General features: G+C 36.6%; 1 protein-coding gene across 1 annotated transcript in view; it reads left to right on the forward strand.

Annotated features, from left to right (window-relative positions):
- Positions 1-22,195, forward strand: part of SERINC1 (serine incorporator 1) — a 31,270-nt gene that overhangs the window by 6,165 nt on the left and 2,910 nt on the right. Inside the window, exons 2-5 of the mRNA XM_010861786.1 lie at positions 11,542-11,703; positions 14,475-14,644; positions 20,515-20,594; positions 20,813-20,950. Coding sequence (XP_010860088.1) covers positions 11,542-11,703; positions 14,475-14,644; positions 20,515-20,594; positions 20,813-20,950 — 550 coding nt within the window. The remainder of the gene's footprint in view (positions 1-11,541; positions 11,704-14,474; positions 14,645-20,514; positions 20,595-20,812; positions 20,951-22,195) is intronic.

Here is a 22,195-nt window from a genome sequence, read left to right on the forward strand (position 1 = left end):
TTTCATGGCTGCAGTCACTGTCCACAGTGATTTTGGAGCCCAAGAAAATTAAGTCTTTCACTGTTTACACTGTTTCCCCACCTATTTGCCATGAAGTGATGGGACTGGATGCCATGATCTTTGTTTTTTGAGTGTTAAGTTTTAAGCCTGCTTTTTCACTCTCCTCTTTCATCTTCATCAAGAGGCTCTTTAGTTCCTCTTTGCTTCCTGCCCTAAGGGTGTAGTCATCTGCATATCTTAGATTATTGATATTTCTCCCTGCAGTCTTTATTCCAGCTTGTGTTTCATGTAGCCCGGCATTTCATGTGATGTACTCTGCATATAAGTTAAATAAGCAGGGTGACAATATATAGCCTTGACACACTTCTTCCCAATTTGGAACCAGTCCTTTGTTCCATGTCTGGTTGTAACTTGCTTCTTGACCTGCATACAGATTTCTCAGGAGGCAGGTCAGGTGGTCTGGTATTCCCTTCTCTAAGAATTGTCCACAGTTTGTAGTGATCCACACTCTAGTGATCCACACAGTCAAAAGCTTTAGTGTAGTCGGTGGAGCAGGAAATGTTTTTCTGGAATTCTCTTGCTTTTTCTGTGATCAGCAGATGTTGGCCATTTGACCTCTGGTCCCTCTGCCTTTTCTAAACCTAGCTTGTTCATCTGGAAGTTCTCAGTTCACTTACTGTTGAAGCCTGGCTTGGAAGATTTTGGGCATGCCCTTGTTTGCATGTGAAATGAGTGCAATTGTGTGGTAGTGAGCATTCTTTGGCATTGCCCTTTTTTGGGATTGGAATGAAAACTGACCTTTTCCAGTCCTGTGGCCACTGCTCAGTTTTCCAAATTTGCTGGCATATTGAGTGCAGCACTTTGACAGCATCACCTTTTAGGATTTGAAATAGCTTAGCTGGAATTCCATCACCTCCACTTTGTCCCTAGTAATGCTTCCTAAGGCCCAGTTGACCTCACACTCCCGCATCTCTGGCTCTAGGTGAGTTTTTTAAATTTGTTTTATAATGAATGGGTATTGAATTTTTCAAATTACTTTTTTGCATTGTGTGAGATGGCCCTGGTGGTAATTTTCTTCAGTCTGTTAATGTGGTAAACTAATTTGATTGAATTTCAAAAGCTTAACCAAATTTGCTTTCTCCCAGCTCAACCCTGCCTGATTACAGTGTATTAACTTTTTGTATGCTTTTTTAAAACTATTTTTAAAAATCAGGTTTAGCTTTGCAGAAAAATTGAGAGGAAGATAGAGATTTCCCATATATGCCCTGTGTCCCCATATGCATAGCTTCCCTTGTTGCAAACATTCCCCACCAGAGAGGTGCGTTTGTTAGTTACTAAGCCTACCCTAACAATCATCATCTCCCAAAGTCTGTAATTTACATGAGTCCTAACTATTTGAATGTGAGCCAGTCTTGCCTTTTGGGACAAATCCCACTTGGTTGTGGTGTGTAATTCTTTTTCCTACATTGTTGGACGTAATTTGCTAATATTTTATTGAGAATTTATGCCTTTATTCATGAGAAAGGTTAATCTTTTATTATAATGTGTTTGTCAGGTTTTGTTATTAGAATGATGCTTATTTTATAGAACAAGTTAGAAAGTATTCCTCCTCTACTTGTGTTCTCTGAGATTGAAGGGAATCGATGTAGATTCACCAGTGAACCTGCCTGTGCCTAGTGCTGTTTTGGAAGGCTGTTAATTATTGATTAAATTTCTTTAATAGAGGTCTATTCAAATTGTTTCTTGTGTGTGAGTTTTAGCAGCTTGTATCTTTGAAGGGTTTTGTCCATTTGTGTAGGTTCTCAAATTTGTGGGCACAGAATTGTTCATGGTATTCTTTCATTATCCTTTTCATGTCCACAGGACCTACAGTGACATCTTCTCTGTCATTTCTAACGTTAGTAATCTGTGTTATCTTTTTTTGTTAGTTAGCCTGGTTGGGGGCTTATTTTTATTGATCAAAGAACCACATTTTGTTTTCATTGGTTTTTCTCTATTTTCTGTCTTTGATTGCGTTGATGTCTAGTCTAGTTCTTTTTTTTCTGTTTTCTTTCAGTTTGCATTTCTTTTTCTAGTTTCCTAAGATGGAAGCTTAGATGATTGATTTTAGATTTTCTTTTCTGGTAAATGCATTCAGTGCTGTAAATTTGCCTAAAAGCACTGCTTTCACTACATCCCATAAGTTTCTATAAATTGTGTTATTATTTTAATTCAGATTTTTAAAAATTTCTCTTGAGACTTCTTTGACTTCTGTGTTTATTTTAGATAAGTACATTGTTTTAAGAATTTGGGGGATTTTCCAGTTACCATTTTGCTATTGATTTCTAGTTGATTTGTAGTCTGAGAGCAGTCAGTGCTCTTTCAAGTTCGATACTGTGTTTTATTGTCAGCAGTGTGCTTTTGGTTACTATTCCATGTCATCTTGGAGAATGTGTTCGCTGGTCACAGGGTAGAGTAGTCTATAGATGTCAGGCACCCATTTGATTGGTGGTGGTGAGTGCAGCTGTCCTTCCTGATTTTCTGCTAGCTCAGTCTGTCCATTTCTGAGAGAGACACTGGAGTCTGTCTAACTCTGACAGTGGAGTCATCTGTTTCTGTTTGCAGTTTTACTGGGTTTTTGCCTTCACAGTTTGATGCTCTGCCATTAGGTGCATACCTATTTAGAATTGTTAACATCTTGGAGAATTGGATCCCTGTATCATTATGTAGTGTCTTTCTTTATCCCAGATAACTTTGCTTGTTTTGAGGTCTGCTCTACCTGCAACCAGTGCAGCTACCCTCTCTCATTTAGTGTTCACATGTTGTATTTTCCCCTTCCATTCACTTTTATTCTGTGTGTCTTTATATTTATAGTGAGTCTCTTGTAAGCAGTGTAATTGGGTCTTGTTTTTTGAACACTCTGACAGTCTGTCTTTTAATTGAATAAATTTAGGCCTCTGATCTCCAAGGTGATTACTGATAGATTTGGACTAGTATTTACTGTATTTATTACTGTTTTCTATTTGTTGCCCTTGTTTTTCCTGTTGTGTGTTGGGGGAGAAGGGTGTTTAAATTAAGCATTGTATATGATTCCATTTTCTATCCCTTTTAGCATATCAGTTAAACACCTTTTAGCTTTTATGAAGTGTTATTTACTTGTTTTTCGGTTGTTGCCCAATTTATTAGTCCATTTGGGCTGTTGTAACAATACCACAGGCTGGGTGGCATGTTAACAACAGAAATTTGTTTCTCACAGTACTGGAGGCTGGCAGTCCAAGATTAGGGTGCCCGCATGGCTATCTTTTGTATCTGGTGAAGGCCCTCTTCAGGGTTGTAGACTGCCAACTTGTTGGTGTTTCCTCATATAGTTGAAGAGGTGAGGCGCTCTCTCTCTGCCGCCTTTATGAGAGCACTACTCTTCGTGCAGGCTCGGCCTTTTTGACCTAATTCTTCCCAAAGGCCCTATCTCATAACATCATCACCTTGTGCATTAGATTTTCATCATACGATTTTTTGTCTGTAGCACTCTAGAATTTGAAATAACATTTACAGCTTATCCACTTTGAAGTAACAGCATACTACTACACTACACACTTAGAGCTAGTGTTAATACCTTATAATAGGAAAACGATCCTGATTCCTGTCTCCTTTCCTTTCTACATTACTTTCATTCATTAAATACACACACACGAACCTATGTGTCTACACACATGTATATGTACAGGCATAACATGTGCATATGTAACAATACATTGTTGCTCTTATTTTGAGCAAACAAGTTAGCTCAACTAAGAATAAGAAAAGTTTTTACTTTTATTTATAAGAGTAATTTTATATGTAGAGTTTCTGAATTATATTATTTTCCTCCTTTAGAGAATTTTGAACATTTCTTGCAAGCAAGTCTAGAGTTTGGCAACAAATTCCATTTTATTTGAGAAAATATTTCTTCTTTTGAAGGATAATTTGCAGGGTACAGAACTGTAGGTTGGCGGGTTGTTTTCTCTCAACACTAAAATATTTCACTTCACTCTTGTTTGCATGGTGTCTGAGGAAAACTTGAATATATCGATAATTCATCCTTTGTTCCTCTGTAGGTAAGGTGTTTTTCCTCTGGCTTCTTCCAGGATATTGTATTTTCTGTTGCTTCAAAGCGATTTATCTAGGTGTAGGGGTTTTTGTTGGTGGTGGTGTTTTTTTTTTTGTGGAGGGTGGGGTGTGTATGTCTGATGGTAATTTGGGGGAAGTCTGTCATTTAAACAATATTTCTTTTCCTTGCGATATTCACATTATGTTTTACCATTTGCAGTTATCTCACGATTCTTGGATATTCTGTTGAACAGAATGTCAGTCTTTACTCTCTTGGCTTTTCAATTTGGAAAATTTCTATTGATACAGTCTTAAGCTCAGAAATTATTTCCTCAACCGTGTCTGCATTTTCATTTCTGCTACTGTTTTTTGTTTCTAACATATATTTTTTTGAAGGATTTCATTTCTGCTTCTTGCATGCTGTCTACATTATTCAGTAGAACCCTTAACATATGATAGTTGTTTTATATTTTTGGTTTGATCAGTCTAATATCTCTGCTGTGTCTGGTTTTGATGCTTGCTGTGTCTCTTCAAATTGTGATTTTTGCCTTTTGTAATGTCAATAATTTTCCTGATACCCAGATACTATGTACCAGGGAAAAGGAACTTGATTGTGTCCTGGTGAGGTGTGGGTGAAAGAGAAACATCCATTATTCTCTGATTAGATTTTAGTCTTTTAGTAAGCTTATGCCTCTGGACTGTGAACTTCCTAATATTTCTTAGTCTCCCCTCCGTCCCACTATAAATGGGAGAGGATGGCTTGAAAAGCTAGAGTTCAGTATTTCTCTTCCCCTAGGTTATTTATCCTCTAGTTAAATAAGTTAGACTCTATTTAACTAGTTTTTCTTGAGGTCAGGTGTTCAGAAAAAAGTGTTCTAATATATTTTAAAATGGATCTCTCCTTTCCTACAAGAAGCTGGAAGGAATTTTTCTCTCAAGTTTACTATGAGAACCTGATTGAACTAGTAGTAAAATTCACAAGTTTGTAGGGCCCTTTAAGTGTGTTTTCCTGGTTTTTTTAGCTCTCAGACTTGTCCACTATGAGGCTCCAGCAGTTCTTCAGTTATCTTTCAGGATTTCCATCCTGCACACCGGTTCCCAAGTCAGTTTCCACTTGTGGACACTAATAAGCAATGATTCCCTGTCTGTCTTTCAGTCTCGGGGGCAGTGACTTACTCTGTGTCCTCACCTAACTTGGATCCTAGAAGAATTGTTGATTTTTTGAGTCTCTTTGCTTTTTTCTTTTCTTTAGGATGGAGTCATGGTTCCAGTCTCCTCCTTTGTGAAAATGGAACAGGAGATCTTTGTATACTTTTTGTGTTATTGACTTGACAGGATATTAAGGATTTTTTTTTTTTTTTTGTAATGTTCATAAAGGATATCAGTATGTTGTTTCCTTGATTTTGTATCAGTTTTTTGCCTCTTTAGTTTTCCGGAAGAATCTGGGTAGAGTTGGTTTGATTTATTCTTTAAATGTTTAATGGAATTCACTAGTGAAGCTACCTATGCCTGTGAAGGTTTTTAACTACAAATTCAGTTTCTTGAATAGAAACAGGACCATTCATCTTATATATTTCTCATCGAATGATTTTTGGTAGTTTGGATTTTTCATGGAGTTTATCTGTTTTATCTAAGCTGTTGAATTATTCAATAAAATCGCTCATAGTTTTCTCTTATAATCCTTTGATGCTCACAGGATCGATAATAATACCTTCTCTCTCATTTCTGGTTCTGAAGATGTGTATGTTCACTTTCTTGCTATTTTTTTATCCTCATCAGTCTGACGATAGATTTCTAAATTATAATGGTCTTCTAAAACTAGCTTCACTTTCTTCTTTTCTGTTTTTTACCTCATGGATTTATCTTTATCATTTCTTTTATTCTGCCTATTTGGGCTATACTTTGCTCATTTAATAACTTAAGATGAAAGCTCTGGTCATTGATTTATTTATTATCTAACATAGCCACTTAAAACTGTAGGTTTCTTTTAAACATTGCTTTTGGTACATTCCAAAAATGTGATACCTTATTTTCATTCTGTTTGTTTTTTGACCTCTTCTGCTTGTGAGTTTGACTGTATTATTTAGTTTCTGGAGAAATAAATCCTTCTGTTACTGATCAGTATTTAATTCCATTGTGGGCCACGAAAACATGTATGATTATATTTATTGAGATTTGAGATTTGTTTCATGGCCCAGAATATGCTCTGTTTTGGTTAAGTGTTTTCTGTGTTTTTGAAAATAATTTTTATTCTGCTTTGGTTAGATGGAATATTCTCTGAATGTCAGAGATAATTAATGATACTGAACTGATATGTATATTGAGTTTTTTTCCTACTTCAGTTAATGAAACAACATAGATGTAGACTTGTTATTACTCTTTTCAGTTTTAATAATTTTTCTTTGATGCATTTTGAAGTTCTTTTTTACATGCAGAAATACTTAGGATTGTATGTTGTATGTCTGCTTAATGAATATCCTATATCTCCATGTTTGTCTTTTATTATAAAATGGCCCTCCTTGTTCCTGATGAAACTCTTTGCTCTGAAATCTACTTTGATACTGGTATGTGTGTTTATGTGTATATGTGTGTATACACACACACAGACAGACACACATATATATATACCCACATGTGTACATATATATATATATTTAATTTTCCACCAGTTCTGTCTGTATGTTTAAGTGGGTTTCTTGTGGAAAAGATAGGGTTGGATCTTAACTCTTTAATCTGACTGTGCTTTTTATTTGTCAGTGTTTAGTCTCTTTATACTTAATGTGAGTATTGATCATGTTTGTGCTTAAATCAACCATCTTTCTATTTGTTTTTTGTTTATCCTACCTGGTCATGGTCTCTTTTCCCTAGTTTTTTCCTTATTTTGGATTAATTAGGAATATATTAATGTTTTTTTTGTTTTTTTTTTTAATCTTTTGGCTTACTAGCTGTATTCCTTTGTTTTGCATTTTTAGACTGTAGGGTCACTGTAGGGTTTATAGTATTTAGCTTATTATACTGCCTTTGTGTCATATCCATTCTGTTTCTAATTTAAGTATACAGTAGTATAGTTGAATGTCTCCTTTTATGGCTTGTTTGTAACTGTCACATACAGTAACTGTACTGCCTTCTGTGTTGTAACCACCCAGAATACTTTACTATTTTGCTTTAAAAAGATAATAATCTTTTCTAAGTAACCTTTTATATGTAAAAAAAAAAGAATACACAGTTAACCATTTCTTTTTTGTTGTCCATTTCTTTTATGTAGATCCACATTTCTGGTGTAACTTTCTTTTCACATTTCTGATAGTTTAGATTTGTTATTTTGGGGTTTTTTCTGTGCCTAAAAATGTCTTTACAAAGATATCTTTGCTGAGTGTGAACTTACAGTTTCCTTCAATTCAGTATTGATTTCTGCATTGCAATATTTCTTACTAGAAGTCTGATATCCTTATTTATATAAGGTACCTTCATTTTCTGACTGCTTTTAAGATTTTTTTCTGTTTATCATTGTTTTTAAGCAATTTATTTTTTTAAACCATTTTTTTTCTTTTAATTTCACTTATTTATGTTTGGCTGTGCTGGGTCTTTGCTGCTACACAGGCTCTTCTCTAGTTGGGGAGCGGGGCTGCTCTTCACTGCATGCACAAGCTTCTCATTGTGGGGCTTCTCTTGTGGTGACAGGGCTCTGGGACGCTCGAGCCACGGGAGCTGTAGCACGCGGGCTCAGGAGTGGCAGTTTCCAGGCTTTGTGGTCGTGCATGGGCTTACTTGCTCCACGGCACCTGGGATCTTCCCTGCCCAGGGATCAAATCTGTGTCTCCTGAATTGGCAGGTGAATTCTTTACCACTGAGCCACAAAGGAAGCCCTAAACAAAATTATGATGTAACTTGACGTGTAGTTTTCATTACGTTTTTGTTGAGTTTCTTGGATCTGTGAGTTTATAGTTTTCATGAAGAACATTTTGGCAGTTACTTCCTCAAAAGGACTCTCCTGTCTCCTCTATTCTTCAGAAGCCCCAGTTTGACAGGTATTAGGCTGTTTGAAGTTGTTTCACAACACTGATTCTCTGTTGTTTTTGTTCTAGTCTTTTTATCTTTTGGATTGTTTCTTTTGCTATGTCTTCAAGTTTATTTGCTTTTTCTGCAGTGTACTTTTTGGTTCAGATACTTTACTTTTCATTTTCAGAAGTTTGATATGGACATAACCTTCCATGTCTCTCTTTGACATGCTGTGTTTTCCTTTACTTGAGCAAATGAAGTATAGTTACAATAACATAGTCACTAAGTCATGTTCAGCTCTTTGCAACCCCATGGACTATAGCACACCAGCCTTCCCTGTCCTTCACTATCTCTCAGAGTTTGCCCAGATTCATGTCCACTGAATCAGTGATGCCATCTAACCCCCACATCCTCTGCCGCCCCCTTCTCCTCCTTGCCCTCCATCTTTCCTAGCATCAGTCTTTTCCAGTGAGTCAGCTCTTCATATCACATGGCCAAAGTATTAGAACTTGAGCTTCATCAACAGTCCTTTCAGTGAATGTTCAGGGTTGATTTCCTTGAAGATTGACTGGTTTGATCTCCTTACAGTCCAAGGGACTCTCGAGAGTCTTCTCCAGCACCACAATTTGAAAGCAACAATTCTTTGACACTCCAGTCTTTTTTATGGTCCAACTCTCGCATCCATACATGACTACAAGAAAAACCATAGTTTTGACCATATGGACCTTGTTGGCAAAGTGATGTCTCAGCTTTTTAATATGCTGTCTACGTTTGTCATAGCTTTTCTTCCAAGGAGCGAGTGTCTTTTAATTTTGTGGCTGCAGTCACCGTCCTCAGTGATTTTGGAATGCCATTTTTATAATTAAATTCAGTTATCTGTGCAATTTTCAGGCTGATTTTTATTTGTTGACTTTGCTCTTAACTACAAGCTGTATTTTCCATACTGGTATGCCTGCCAATTTCTTATTAGCTGTTAGATATTGTAACTTTTACCTTGATGGGAGCTGGATATGTTGTATTTGTTAAAAAAACATTCTTGCTGTTCTTAGACATATGTGAGTTATTTGAAGAGAAGCTTTTCAAAGTTTGCTTTTAGGCTTTGTTGAGATTGGAATGGCTTTTTTTAGCCTTATGGCCAGCTTCCGCCCACCCCCACCCCCCATGCTGCTGCTGCTAAGTCTCGTCAGTCGTGTCCGACTCTGTGCAACCCAATAGACGGAAGCCCACCAGGCTCCCCCGTCCCTGGGATTCTCCAAGCAAGAACACTGGAGTGGGTTGCCATTTCCTTCTCCAATGCATGAAAGTGAAAAGTGAAAGTGAAGTCGCTCAGTCGTGTCTGACTCTTCGCGACCCCATGGACTGCAGCCTACCAGGCTGCTCCGTCCATGGGATTTTCCAGGCAAGAGCTGTGTAGTAAAAATCTTATAATTTTACTCAAGGATTTTTAACGTTTTTTCCATTCTGATTGGTAATACCACCCCACCCTGCCCCCTAGAGGAATTTAATCAAATACATATGCTGATCAGTGCTCTGCTGAAGACAGAAATGGAAGCCTCTGCAGATCTCCAGAGCTCAATCTCAGTATAGCTTTCTCCGTTAATTTTTTATGTCCTGTGAACTCTTATGTGCCTTCACTTCCCTAAACTCTCAACTCTGTCCCAACTGTGTCTCCAGTTCAGTAGACTGCTGGCCTGTGCTGGCCTACACTGGAGACTCTTCCCAGGGAGAAAAACTAGGCCAGTCATAGACTTCACATTGTTTCATCTCTCTTAGAAATTAAGTATCCTAAATTGCCTATTGTTAACTGTCTGAAAAACCATTGTTTCACTTTATTTTTCCCCACGGATTAAGGCAGTAGGGTAGGTCTGGTCACTGTTACTGTGTCTTGGCCTGAGTTTATGGTACTTAATCCAAAATTTATCTATCAGTATTTTTATTTTCAGCAGAGACATTACTTTGCCAACAAAGCTCTGTCTGGTCAAGGCTATGGTTTTTCCAGTGGTCATGTATGGGTGTGAGAGTTGGACTGCAAAGAAAGCTGAGCACCGAAGAATTGATGCTTTTGAACTGTGGTGTTGGAGAAGACTGTTGCAAGTCCCTTGGACTGCAAGGAGATCCAACCAGTCCATTCTGAAGGAGATCAGCCCTGGGTGTTCATTGGAAGGACTGATGTTGAAGCTGAAACTCCAATACTTTGGCCACCTGATGCAAAGAGCTGACTCATTGGAAAAGACCCTGATGCTGGGAAAGATTGAGGGCGGGAGGAGGAGGGGACGGTAGAGGATGAGATGGCTGGATGGCACCACCGACCCAATGGACATGGGTTTGGGTGGACTCTGGAGTTGGTGATGGACAGGGAGGCCTGGCGTGCTGCGGTTCGTCGGACACGGCCGAGCAACTGAACTGAACTGATTTTTATTTTCAGCATTTTTGTTTTGTTCCATTTTTGTTTTGTTAGTTTTTTAAGCAGGCTTTTCCCCTTCTCATTTCTCCTCAGCCCTGCAGTCCTTTTCAGCTTGTTCTCTTCTCTTCTGTTTGATCTCTCCTTTTTGCTTCAGGTGAACCAATTTTAGGGAATTTCCTTTTCTTACTGAGTTATGTTTTATTTCAGATTGGATTTTTCAAATGCTTTTTTTTTTTGGTCGGGGCATGTTTGTTTATTTTTTGCTAAGATGTGTTTGTGTTGTTGCCATGCCATTTATTTCCGAAGTTTTGTATAAGTACTTCTGATCCTACATTATATTGGTTACTGTAGTGTGTCTGACTTCTGCAATACTCCCTTCCTGTGGTATCTGGTGGATGGTGGTGCTCACCCTAGAGTAAGGTCAATTGTTACTAGAATACTTTCACTTTGCCTTTCTGAGATATTGTTAAATTCCACTACCGGCGTTTGCCTCACGTGCTCAGGGAGATAGCCTTTTCCCCTGGGATCTACTACTAGTTTAGTGTGGAATTCTGTTAGAGAACGCTAGCTCACCCCACTCGTTCATTTAATTCTATTTTGCCTAATTCTAATAGGAACTTTTACTTGGTGGTTATCACCACCACCAAGTCAGAAGAGGGAAAAGATGAGAATACCAGTTTACTTCTTTTCCTTCTCTGAAGTATCTGAGAAACCTCAGACTTTTGTGAATTCAGCCTGATTTCTGGGGGTTTTAAAAGGTAGGAGTTGGAGATCCACTTACAATTAATGAATATCCCATTTCTTTTCTCAGCTAAACTTTGGGTCTTGTTGCTGTTTTTTTTCTTCATTTTTAACTGAACTTACTCATTTTGCTTGATATAAAGGGCACTTTTTTTTTTTGCTTTATTTTGCTTCATTTTTACCCAGAAGTTACCAAGTTTTATAGTCTATAGATAACTTGTGAACCAGATCACTTTTTAATCAACTTAACTTCATCCTTTTTTGAGTAGATAGAATATAGATTTTCACTGTATCGTTTTAGACTGTACTGATTTTTACCGTTCTTTTTCCAGATCCCGTGTTTGTGTGGCAGTGCCCCGTGTTTGCTGTGCCGATGCTGTCCTAGTGGAAATAACTCCACTGTAACTAGGTTGATCTATGCACTTTTTTTGCTTGTTGGAGTGTGTGTAGCTTGTGTAATGTTGATACCTGGAATGGAAGAACAGCTGAATAAGGTAAGTCTTTTTTTTTTTTTTTTTTAAATTAACTGAACCTTTAGTGTGTGTGCCTACTAAGTCACTTCAGTTGTGTCTGACTCTGTGACCCTATGGACTGTAATCTGTCAGGCCTTCTGCCCCTGGGCTTCTCCAGGCAAGAATACTGGAGTGGGTAGCCTGCCCTCCTCCAGGGGATCTTGCCGACCTGCCTCTCTTAGGTCTCCTGTGTTGGCAGGCAGATTCTTTACCTCTAGTGCCACCTGGGAATCCTGAACCTTTAGTATGTTTATGCATAAAATTGCTTCCAATGTGTTGGAAACAGAATACTGTAAAAAGGAAGACAATACTGAATCCCAGTTTTAGCAGCTCATAATTATTTAGGAAAGACAAACAGTAAAAGTGGTTTATGAGATTGTGATGGTGCAGAAAAGAGTGCTGTGATAATAAGAGGAAGTAAGTAATTTCCAGCCGGGGTAACGTCAGAATCACTGTGGGTCTCGTGGAAAAAGTGGCATTCTAATAATCAATAAATTTTTGTATACAGAAATTGAAAAACAGGAAGCAGAATGAGGATAAAAGCTTTTTGAGCCAAGTATGTATGCCTTAGGAAGATTTATCCGATAATCAGGAAAAAAAGGCAAGCTGTTAAGTGTAGAGGCTGTAAAAATGATGTAATCAAGAAGGGCATAGAGCACCTGAAATGGATTCCCTGAACATAAAATTGACTGGCTCTGGATTTAAATATAGGCAGTAATTGAACAATAGTAACGAGGTTCTGATCCTAGATAACTGAGAAGAAACTGTTGCTGTTAACTAAGAAAAAGAAAGAAAAGGTATTCTATTAAATTTACTGCCTGCCCTGCCTTCCGCCCTCCCCCTGTCCCCGGCACCAGGGAGTCAGGTTGTGAAAGAAGATGGGGAGAATATAATCTAGTTCAGTTCATAGTACATTGGCTTGTGGGTATTTCACTACATTTGTATCTCTGTATGTGTCCAACAGGAAGTAGAAAATACGAGTGTGTCACTCACATCAGGGCTAGAGATGAAATTCAAACTGTGGCAGCATATGCTGAAGAGGAGGACCATTTGGAGTGAGCAGAGCTAGAACTTTGACAGAAGGGGCTTGGTGGAGAAGGGAAGCTCTAAAGGAACAGTGAAAGAAGAGAACCAAAAACATGTTTGTAGATCTTAGGAACAGAGCTTTAAGAATGACAGGATAACGTCTGTGTAAAAAAGGTGTAAAAGAGTGTGAGGATTAAGTAGTAGCCATTGGATTTGACATATGTCGTAGTGTCTTTAAAAAGCTGTAGTTTTAAGAATGCTGGACCTAGGAGGTTTGGGAGGGAAAGTTATATGGCTGTGAGGAATATATCCAGTGAGTAAACTGCTAACTTGAGGATCTTTGTGATGAAGATGGCAAGTCTTAGAGGGAGGCTGAGTTTAAAACGTTTTTAGAATGGAGAGATTTAATCATTTGCTTTTTGAGAAGTCATAAGGGATCTAACCCGTAAGAGATGAGAGAGAATGTGATCAAGAGACGGCATATAAAACTTAGTTTTCCTCCAAGGAAAGATGAATGACAATAGAAAATTTGAGATTGAGAAAGTATTTATGTTAGATAACTTTCGTTTTAAACCATGGTTATCTGCTTGTGATTGACTTTGGGGTGAGGAAAAACCATGTAAGTTTGGAAAATGAGCTTATCACAGTTGTGAATGTAGCATGTACATGCCATAAACAGATGCTTAGTTAATTTTACTTAAGTCCTGGGTATAAGCAAAAGACATTCATATGGTTTTGTCATGGAACCAGTTGACTTCTTATGAATGGTTTTAGTTGAAACTGTTCGTTTGTTTCACTCATTTATTTCACTTAAAAATATTTTAAAAATACTTACTTGTACTCTGTTTTCAGTGTGATATTCTGAAAGGTCTTCAGTCTTTTTCAAGATTTTAAGTTAGAAAAATAGAAATATAGCCAACCCTTTTGCTGTTAATCCAGTTCTATCTCTGATAGCTCAGTTGGTAAAGAATCCACCTGCAATGCAGAAGACCCTGGTTCAATTCCTGGGTTGGGAAGATTCTCTGGAGAAGGGATAGGCTACCCACTCCAGTATTCTTGGGCTTCCCTGTGGCTCAGCTGGTAAAGAATCAATCTGCAATGTGGGAGACCTGGGTTCTATCCCTGGGTTGGGAAGATGCCCTGGAGAAGGGAAAGGCTACCCACTCGAGTATCCTGGCCTAGAGAATTCCATGGACAGTCCGTGGGGTTACAAAGAGTCAGACACAACTGAGCAACTTTCACTTTCACTTTACTTTCAGATCTATCCATTATCAAAAATAATATTTGTAGAATCAGGGACCAGATCTCAGAATGATTTTAATAGCATTGGCTTTGAAAAGCCATCATTGTTCTCTTTAGTATTTAGAAACTGATTCAATTACTCTCTAATTCTTTAAACTTTTATTGATTGTGTTTTTCTTTTATACATGTGATTCAGCATATCACAGTAGAATGTAAGTTTTAAAAAAATTTAGAATAAGTTTGAGTAAGTCTGCAAGTTAAAATACGCATTCACTTTAGGATTGGCATTTGTCATTTATCCTGTGTGCACATAAAGTGAAAAAAGAGTTAAACTTTTGTTTATGAAAGTGTGTAGACTTACCTTGATTACATTTCAGCATAAACTGTAAAGCAAACTTCAGTTTTCTGAACCTTAAGCTATTTAATTACACAGAATTGTCATTTTTCCTTGAAAAAAATCTAGATTAGAAATTCTTGTTTTTCAGATTCCTGGATTTTGTGAGAATGAGAAAGGAATGGTCCCTTGTAATATTCTGGTTGGCTATAAAGCTGTATATCGATTGTGCTTTGGCTTGGCTATGTTCTATCTTCTTCTCTCTCTCTTAATGATCAAAGTGAAGAGCAGCAGTGACCCTAGAGCTGCAATACACAATGGGTAAGTATTTTAATAAATTTCAGTTAAAGTCTGGGTAGTCTCTTCTCAGTAATTTTGAGTCTGTCTAAAGAAAGTTTAAACTTGAACAATCTGCAGAATTATTTTGTTCACGAATGACAAAGTAAGAAAATCCTCGTCTCTACCAGAGAATGTCAGAATTTGGAAATATAAATATTACATAGAAGACTTGAGTCAGTTATTGCTGTGCGTAATATTTAGTAAAGTTTACCCTTGTGAACAATACAGGTTTAAACTGTGCAGGTCCACTTAGAGATTTGTTTCCAACAGTTAATAACTACGGTAATACACACTCCATGATCTCTGATTGACTGAATTCACAAATGAAGAACCTCTGATACAGAGGGCTGACTGTATTTCAACCATACAGAGAGTTGGAGTCCCTAACCCTAGCATTGTTCAAGGTTCAACTATGTTTTCATCCTGAAAAGAAGATTTATCACATCTGTGACTAATAATGAGTTTATTCTTCCTCCTCTTAGCCTTCCGTAGGCCAATCTCACTACAGAAAACTGAACTCAGTTCTTTACATACACAGTGTAGCCAAAATGAAAAACTTTATTGCTTTGAAACAGGTGGTGGATTTTCTAAATGGTTATAATGGACAACCTAGACATTTCAAGGTACCTTTTTGTCAGTCGCCTTTAATACAGAGCAATGCATCTCATACTCAATATTGAATGTTTTGAATTTTATCACTGTTCCATCCCATAAATAAAAATAGTTTTAAGTATCTGATGTTGCTTATCTATTAACATACACTATCAAAGACAGGAAGAATGAAATATTAATGAAAAATCATGTTTTGTGCCAGGTTGATTTTTTTTTTTTTTTCTAATTCTCTTTAGTCATAGGTTGTTTTGATTTTTAATTTTTTTTGCACTGTTAAAACATCTTTATTAAATGTATTTTTAAACAACTCTCAAAATACATTACAGGATGGCTATCACAATCATTTCCTGTGATAACATTCTTCTCAAAGTATGTACTAAGCACTCTTACATCATTGCTAGTGGTTTTTTTTGCGATATAATTGATGATATTGTGTTAGGTTTAAAGTGTACAAAATGTTAATTTCATATGTATTATATATTACAATATGATTACCATCATATATTAGCTAACACTTCTGTCACATCACATATTTTTCTTAGTTGTGATGAGAACAATTAAGATCTATTCTCTTAGCAACTTTAAAGTACATTTTTCTTTTTCAGATTCCACATTTTGGTAATATAAATTTTTTTTTAATTTGGATTATCCCATTTAGTATAATTCCCTGAAGGTCCATCAGGATCATGTTGTTGCAAACGATAGGATTTCCTTCTTTCTCATGGCTGAATAATATTCCATTGTGTGTATATAGTACAGTCTCTTTATTCATCTGTTGATGCACACTCAGGGTATTTCTGTATCTGCCAGTTAGGAATATTCTGCCGTAAACATGGATGTGCAGATACCTTTTCAGTGCCCTGTTTTCACTTTCTTTGGATATATACCTAGAAGTAGGATTGCCAGATGGTATGGTGGTTCCATTTTTGTATTTTTTGAGGAACCGTCATACTGTTGTCCATAGTGGCTGAATTAGTGCACATGCCCATTAGCAGTGCCTGAGAACTCCTATTTCACCACATTGTTACCAACGTTTGTTACTTTTTACCATCTTGGTGGCCTTTCTGTGGTTTTGATGTACATCCCTCTGATGATTAGTGATATTTAGCACCTTTTCACATGTGTGCTTGCCATTCGTATGCCTTCTTTGGAAAAATATTTAGTTTTGTCCATTTTTCATTGTTTTTTCTAAATTATTGAGTTGTATGGGTTCTTTATGTATATTTGATACTAACCACATTTTGATACATGGTTTGCAAATGTTTTCTCCTATAGGTTGTCTCTTCATTTTGTTGATTGTTCCGTTTTTTTCTGCAGAAGATTTTTTTGTCTGAAGAATTCCCACCAGTTTGATTTTACCCTGTTGTTTGTACTTTTGTTGTCTCCCCCAAAAACTCACTGCCCAGACTAATGTCAGGGAGTTTCTTCCTTATTTTCTTCTTCCCAGTTATCAGTATCTTCCTAGTAACTTTTATGGTATCAGATCTTAACTCACTGACTAGAGGATTTTTGCTGGAAACATAGGCCTGTGCCTGACAATTTTTATTTTTGTTTTATTTTGAGAATTCTGTTATTTAATTAACACTTTGCAGATGATTACATTCAATAGTTACACCTGACACACCTGTAAAAAAGCACCATGCATTTCATTTTCACTTTCCATGTCAGAATCAGTCACTGTGGTTTATTTTGTCTTTTTCTTGGTCTAATATTCATATCGTCTGAGTCAGAACTATATTCTGAAGAACTATCATCTTCTGAGATCCTAGTATTTATGTTGCTTGGACAGTCAGAGAAAGTATCTGCATAAAAGTCACCAAAAAATTATTTGTTCAAAATTTTGTGATGCATCATTTTTGAAAATTTTATGGTCATAAGCTTTTATTTATAACATACACAAAATTGGAGCAGAAGCCTAACAGGGAAATGTGAATGAAAACAACAATCATAAGTTCTATAATGACCCTTTATCAGTTTTAAGCTCTAACAACTAAACACTGTAATGTTAATTGTATGGCTCTCTAAAAGCATATGATTTGTTTCCCAGTCAATAACATTCGGGTAACAAAGGAGATGTTAATACATCTCAAGTCAATAATGTGTTAAGTGTATTTAAGTCTTCCATTCAGGTTGAATCGATTCTCTGAATGGTGTAAGAAAGGAGTCTGGTTTCATTTTTCTATATGTGGTTATTAATAGCTTTCCCAAGTCTGTTGAAGGAACTGTCCTTTCCTTCTGAATATTCTTGACTCCCTTGTCAAATATTAGTTGATCCAAAATGCAAGGGTCTATTACTCTTCTGTTCCATTGCTGCTGTTGCTAAGTCGCTTCAGTCGTGTCTGACTCTGTGCGACCCCATAAACTGCAGCCCACCAGGCTCCCCCGTCCCTGGGATTCTCCAGGCAAGAACACTGGAGTGGGTTGCCATTTCCTTCTCCAATGCATGAAAGTAAAAAGTGAAAGTGAAGTTGCTCAGTCGTGTCCGACTCTGTGAGACCCCACGGACCGGAGCCTACCAGGTCCGTCTGTGGGATTTTCCAGGCAAGAGCACTGGAGTGGGTGCCGTTGCCTTCTCTGCTGTTCCATTGATCTGTGTGTCTATTTTTTATGGTATTACTGTTTTAATTAGTATAGCTTTGTAGTATAGTTTGGAATTAGTAACTGTGATATTTTCAGTTTTGTTCTTCCTTCTCATGACTGATGTGGCTGTTTGGGGTCTTTTGAAGTTACATACAAACTTTAGGATTGTTTCTTTCCTGAGTTTTTGTAAATGACATTGAAATTTTTATAGGGAGTACTTTGAATCGAAAGATGGCTTTGAGTATTATGGACATTTTAACCATTCACATCCACAAATGTGATTCCATTTGTCTTTTTAAGTTTTTTTAATTCATCCAGACCCTGGCTTTTGGTTAGCAAATTCACTCCATTAGCATAATTATTGATTTGTGACTTATTAATGCCATATGTTAGTCATTGTTGTCTGGTTGGTTGTATTTTCATCGTTTCTTTTTTCTCTGTTAACACCCATGTAAATTGGTGATTTTCTTTGTAAACGAGTAGTATATTCTGCTTCTCTATCTTATCTACTCTAGCTTTTTGCTTTGTGGTTACCATGAGGCTTACATAAAACATGTTATACATAAAAATTAATTTTAAGCTGATAGCAACTTTAAATGCATAAAATAGCCCTACATATTTATTCCTCCTCTTTTATATTTTTTTGATGTCACAATTTACCTCTTTTTTATAATACTTGTTTTTTAATACTTTTAAAAATCCTTTTACTATAGTTTACTTAACACACCATCCTGTTAAAGAATTAGACTTGTATGAATCTGTGTATTTACTTTTACCAGTGTGTTGTATGCTTTTGTAGGCTTTCATGTCATTGATTAGTGTCTTTTCATTTCAGTCTGAAGAATCCTTTTTACCATTTTTTACAAGACAGGTTTAGTGGTGGTAAATTCTTTGGATTTAGGGAAAAGCCTTATTTCTCCTTCATATCTGAAGGATAACTTTGCTGGACAGAGTAATCTTGGCTGGTGGTTTTTTTCCTTTCAACACTTTGACTAAAGTGTTGAAAGGAAGGACTTTGAGTATACTCAAAGTCACTCTGCTCTCTCTTGGCCTATAGATTTTCTAAGAAATCCACTGAGGGCCTAATGGAAATTACTTTGTTGATCAGAATCTCTTTTTTGGACCCCTCTGGCTGCTTTTAGGATTCTGTTGTATTCTTTGATTTTTGACAGTTTTATCCTAAAGGTTTTTTTGCATTAAGATGATACTGTGATCTTACTAGCTTTGTGAACTTTGATGTTCATGTCCAGGTTTAGGAAATTCTCAGATATTATTTCTTTAAATTAACTTTCTGTCCCCTTCTCTTCTTCCGAAACCCTGATCGTTCTAATATTTAAATTCCATATATTACTGAGGCTTTCTTCCCTCTTTTTCATTTTTTTCTCAGTTCACCCCTGATTGGGTTATATCAAAATGCCTGTCCACTTTTTCTGTCTCCCATTTGATCTACCATTCTGGCGATCTCTGGGCTTCCCTTGTGGCTCAGCGGGTAAAGAATCCGCCTGCAATATGGGAGACCTGGGTTTGATCCCTGGGTTGGGAAGATCCCCTGGAGAAGGGAAAGGCTACCCACTCCAGTATTCTGGCCCAGAGAATTCCATGGACTGTACAGTCCATGGGGTCGCATAGAGTCGGACACGACTGAGCAAACTTTCACTTCTAAAGATCTCTATTACTTTTTTTTTTTTCATTTCTTTTCTTGAATTCTTAAGCTTCAGAATATATTTGGTTCTTTTCTATGATTTCTATCTCTTGGTTAAATTTAGTGTTTTTTGCTTGTTTTCATTGAATTATTTTTGTATTTTCTTGTAGCTTGTTGAGTTTCCTCAGAACAACTATCTTGAATTCTTTTATCTGCTAGATGGCAAGATTTTTATGCCTTTATGATCAGTGATTGCAGGATTGTTATCTTCAGGTGGTGAAATGCTCATATTTGTTATAGTTTTGCATTGCTGCTTTCACATAGGAAGTAGCAGACACCTCAAATCTTTGCTAGTTACCTTCAGATGGAGTTATTAATCTGTTACTTCTGGGGTTTTTTTGGATTTTGGACACCTGCTTTGCACTTCCTGCTCTTTCTGTGTTAGAATTCTTAAGATATTATGTCTTTTCTGGTTCTTTCAATTCATCTGGCTTGCTACTGGAAATCTGTTTTCCAGACTTTTGTGTCTTCAGAAGCTATTCCTTTGTACAGTGTACCTTATTTACACTTCCATATTATTATCTCACTCATTTAAGTAAACCTGTGAAATGAATCTAATATTCTCGTTTATTAGAATGAAATAAAACAGCCATGCCTCCCTGGTGGCTCCGTGGTGAAGAATCTGCCTGCCAGTGTAGATGTGGGTTTGATCCCTGGATCAGGAGCATCCCCTGGGAAAGGAAATGGCAACCCATTGCATATTCTTGCCTGGAAAATCCCATGAACAGAGGTGTCTGGTAGGCTGCAGTCCATGGGGTTGTAGAAAGAGTTGGACGCTGAGTGACCAGACAACAACGTAATTGACATGTGGTGGTCTTCTCGTCTTCAGGATATCCTCAGATGGGACAGAGTAGTCACAATAAAGTGTAGCTATTTTTTAAGAGCAGCTCTCAAAAGATTTCATATGTGAAACCACTTGTTGAATGAATATTTACTAATAAAAAATAATTTGTTTTAGATTCTGGTTCTTTAAATTTGCTGCAGCAATTGCAATTATTATTGGAGCCTTCTTCATTCCAGAAGGAACTTTTACAACTGGTAAGAAATCTTTTTTTTCTTGGTGTGATGTTGATATTTTGTAAGGAAATTGAAAATAATTGTTGCCTGGAACTATAACCATTTGTTTTGTGTTTTCCTTCCTCAGTCAAGACATCTATGTAAAATTTTATTTTTCTTTTGGTGTATTGATTGTGGAAACAATAAAAAGTGAAGCAGTCACTCATTTGTGATTTTTAAAAAATTTTTTTTCCTTTCAGTGTGGTTTTATGTAGGCATGGCAGGTGCCTTTTGCTTCATTCTCATACAACTAGTCTTACTCATTGATTTTGCCCATTCGTGGAATGAATCATGGGTTGAAAAAATGGAAGAGGGGAACTCGAGATGTTGGTATGCAGGTAAGTTTTTTGTCTTACAGAACATCTTCAAGATAGTTGAACTTTGAAAGTGAAAGCAGGTAGTAGACTGTGGGGAAGTCATGATTTTTATGGTACAGTTTACTGTGAAGAGATTTTTTAGTTTAAGTTTGTGAGTGGCATCTTGTCACATTGTATGTTGCATGTCAACTAGGAACATACCCAAGAAAGAGGCAATCATGCAAAAGACTGGGATTGGCTAAAACAGAATTTCCAAAGCATATTGCTGAGTATATGTATATTTTACAGCCTAATTTCCTTCTAAGTAAAAGGGTAAAAAAAAAAGGTAAAATATTAAAGAGATGAGGACTACTAGAAATAGATGAACAAACAATTCTGAAACATCAAGCAGGAAAAAGAAACAACTCTGAAGCATTTTATATAAGTGCAAAGAATGCCTTTATGTGTGACACCTTAGGGAGTTTATTATAGTAGTGTATGTAATGTGTGTTTATAACAATGAGGTTGAGTCCTATGGTTGTACTCTAAAACAAGAATCAAAATCCAGGTGCTTACAACAGGTGACACAAATGAGGGAGGAGAAACTGCATTTTCAGTCCTTTTGCAAATGAAAGGGACTGTGGTGAATTAGAGAGTGTGAAGGCTATTACACCGCTTAGCTCCATCCAGTAATTGCCGTGTGGAAATGTGAGCCCAGTGTTGCTTAATTTTTCTGTTTTTCAAAAAAAAGCCATAGATCTGAATTTTTATGTGAAATAGTCTGTCAGCTAAAAAACATATTAAGCTTTAATCATTTGGAAAATTTACTTCACAGAATGTTTCATTTTTTAATGTTAAATCTAATGTAAGAGTTTCTGCTTTGTTGCATACTGTATCCCCAGGGCCTTTGTAGGTATTCAATAAATATTTGTCTGATAGAGTATTTGTGAGTCACATCTACATGAATACATACATATTAAGTATACATTAACATGAAAATTAAAAGTGTGTGTGTGATAGAAGAAACTTAGGTTGTCTTATTAAATAATGACAACTTGAATAGTTTTGTTTTAAGATTTTAGTTGCTAAAGCAAAGCATTGTTCTGTGGGCTTAGCATTAACAAAATAATTTTCTTAATGCCCTTGTTTACAACTGAATGATATAACTTAGAAACCTTAAGTAATATTCTCCTAGTTAATTTTCTGTATTTTGAAAATAATGGCTAATGTATTTGAATGTTTTGGACACTCTATAGGTAAATATTACTTTAAATGAAGATCATATTA

This window comes from Bison bison, unplaced genomic scaffold (genome assembly GCF_000754665.1).
Source record: "Bison bison bison isolate TAMUID 2011002044 unplaced genomic scaffold, Bison_UMD1.0 scf7180017864473, whole genome shotgun sequence".
NCBI classification, from domain to species: Eukaryota; Metazoa; Chordata; class Mammalia; order Artiodactyla; family Bovidae; genus Bison; species Bison bison.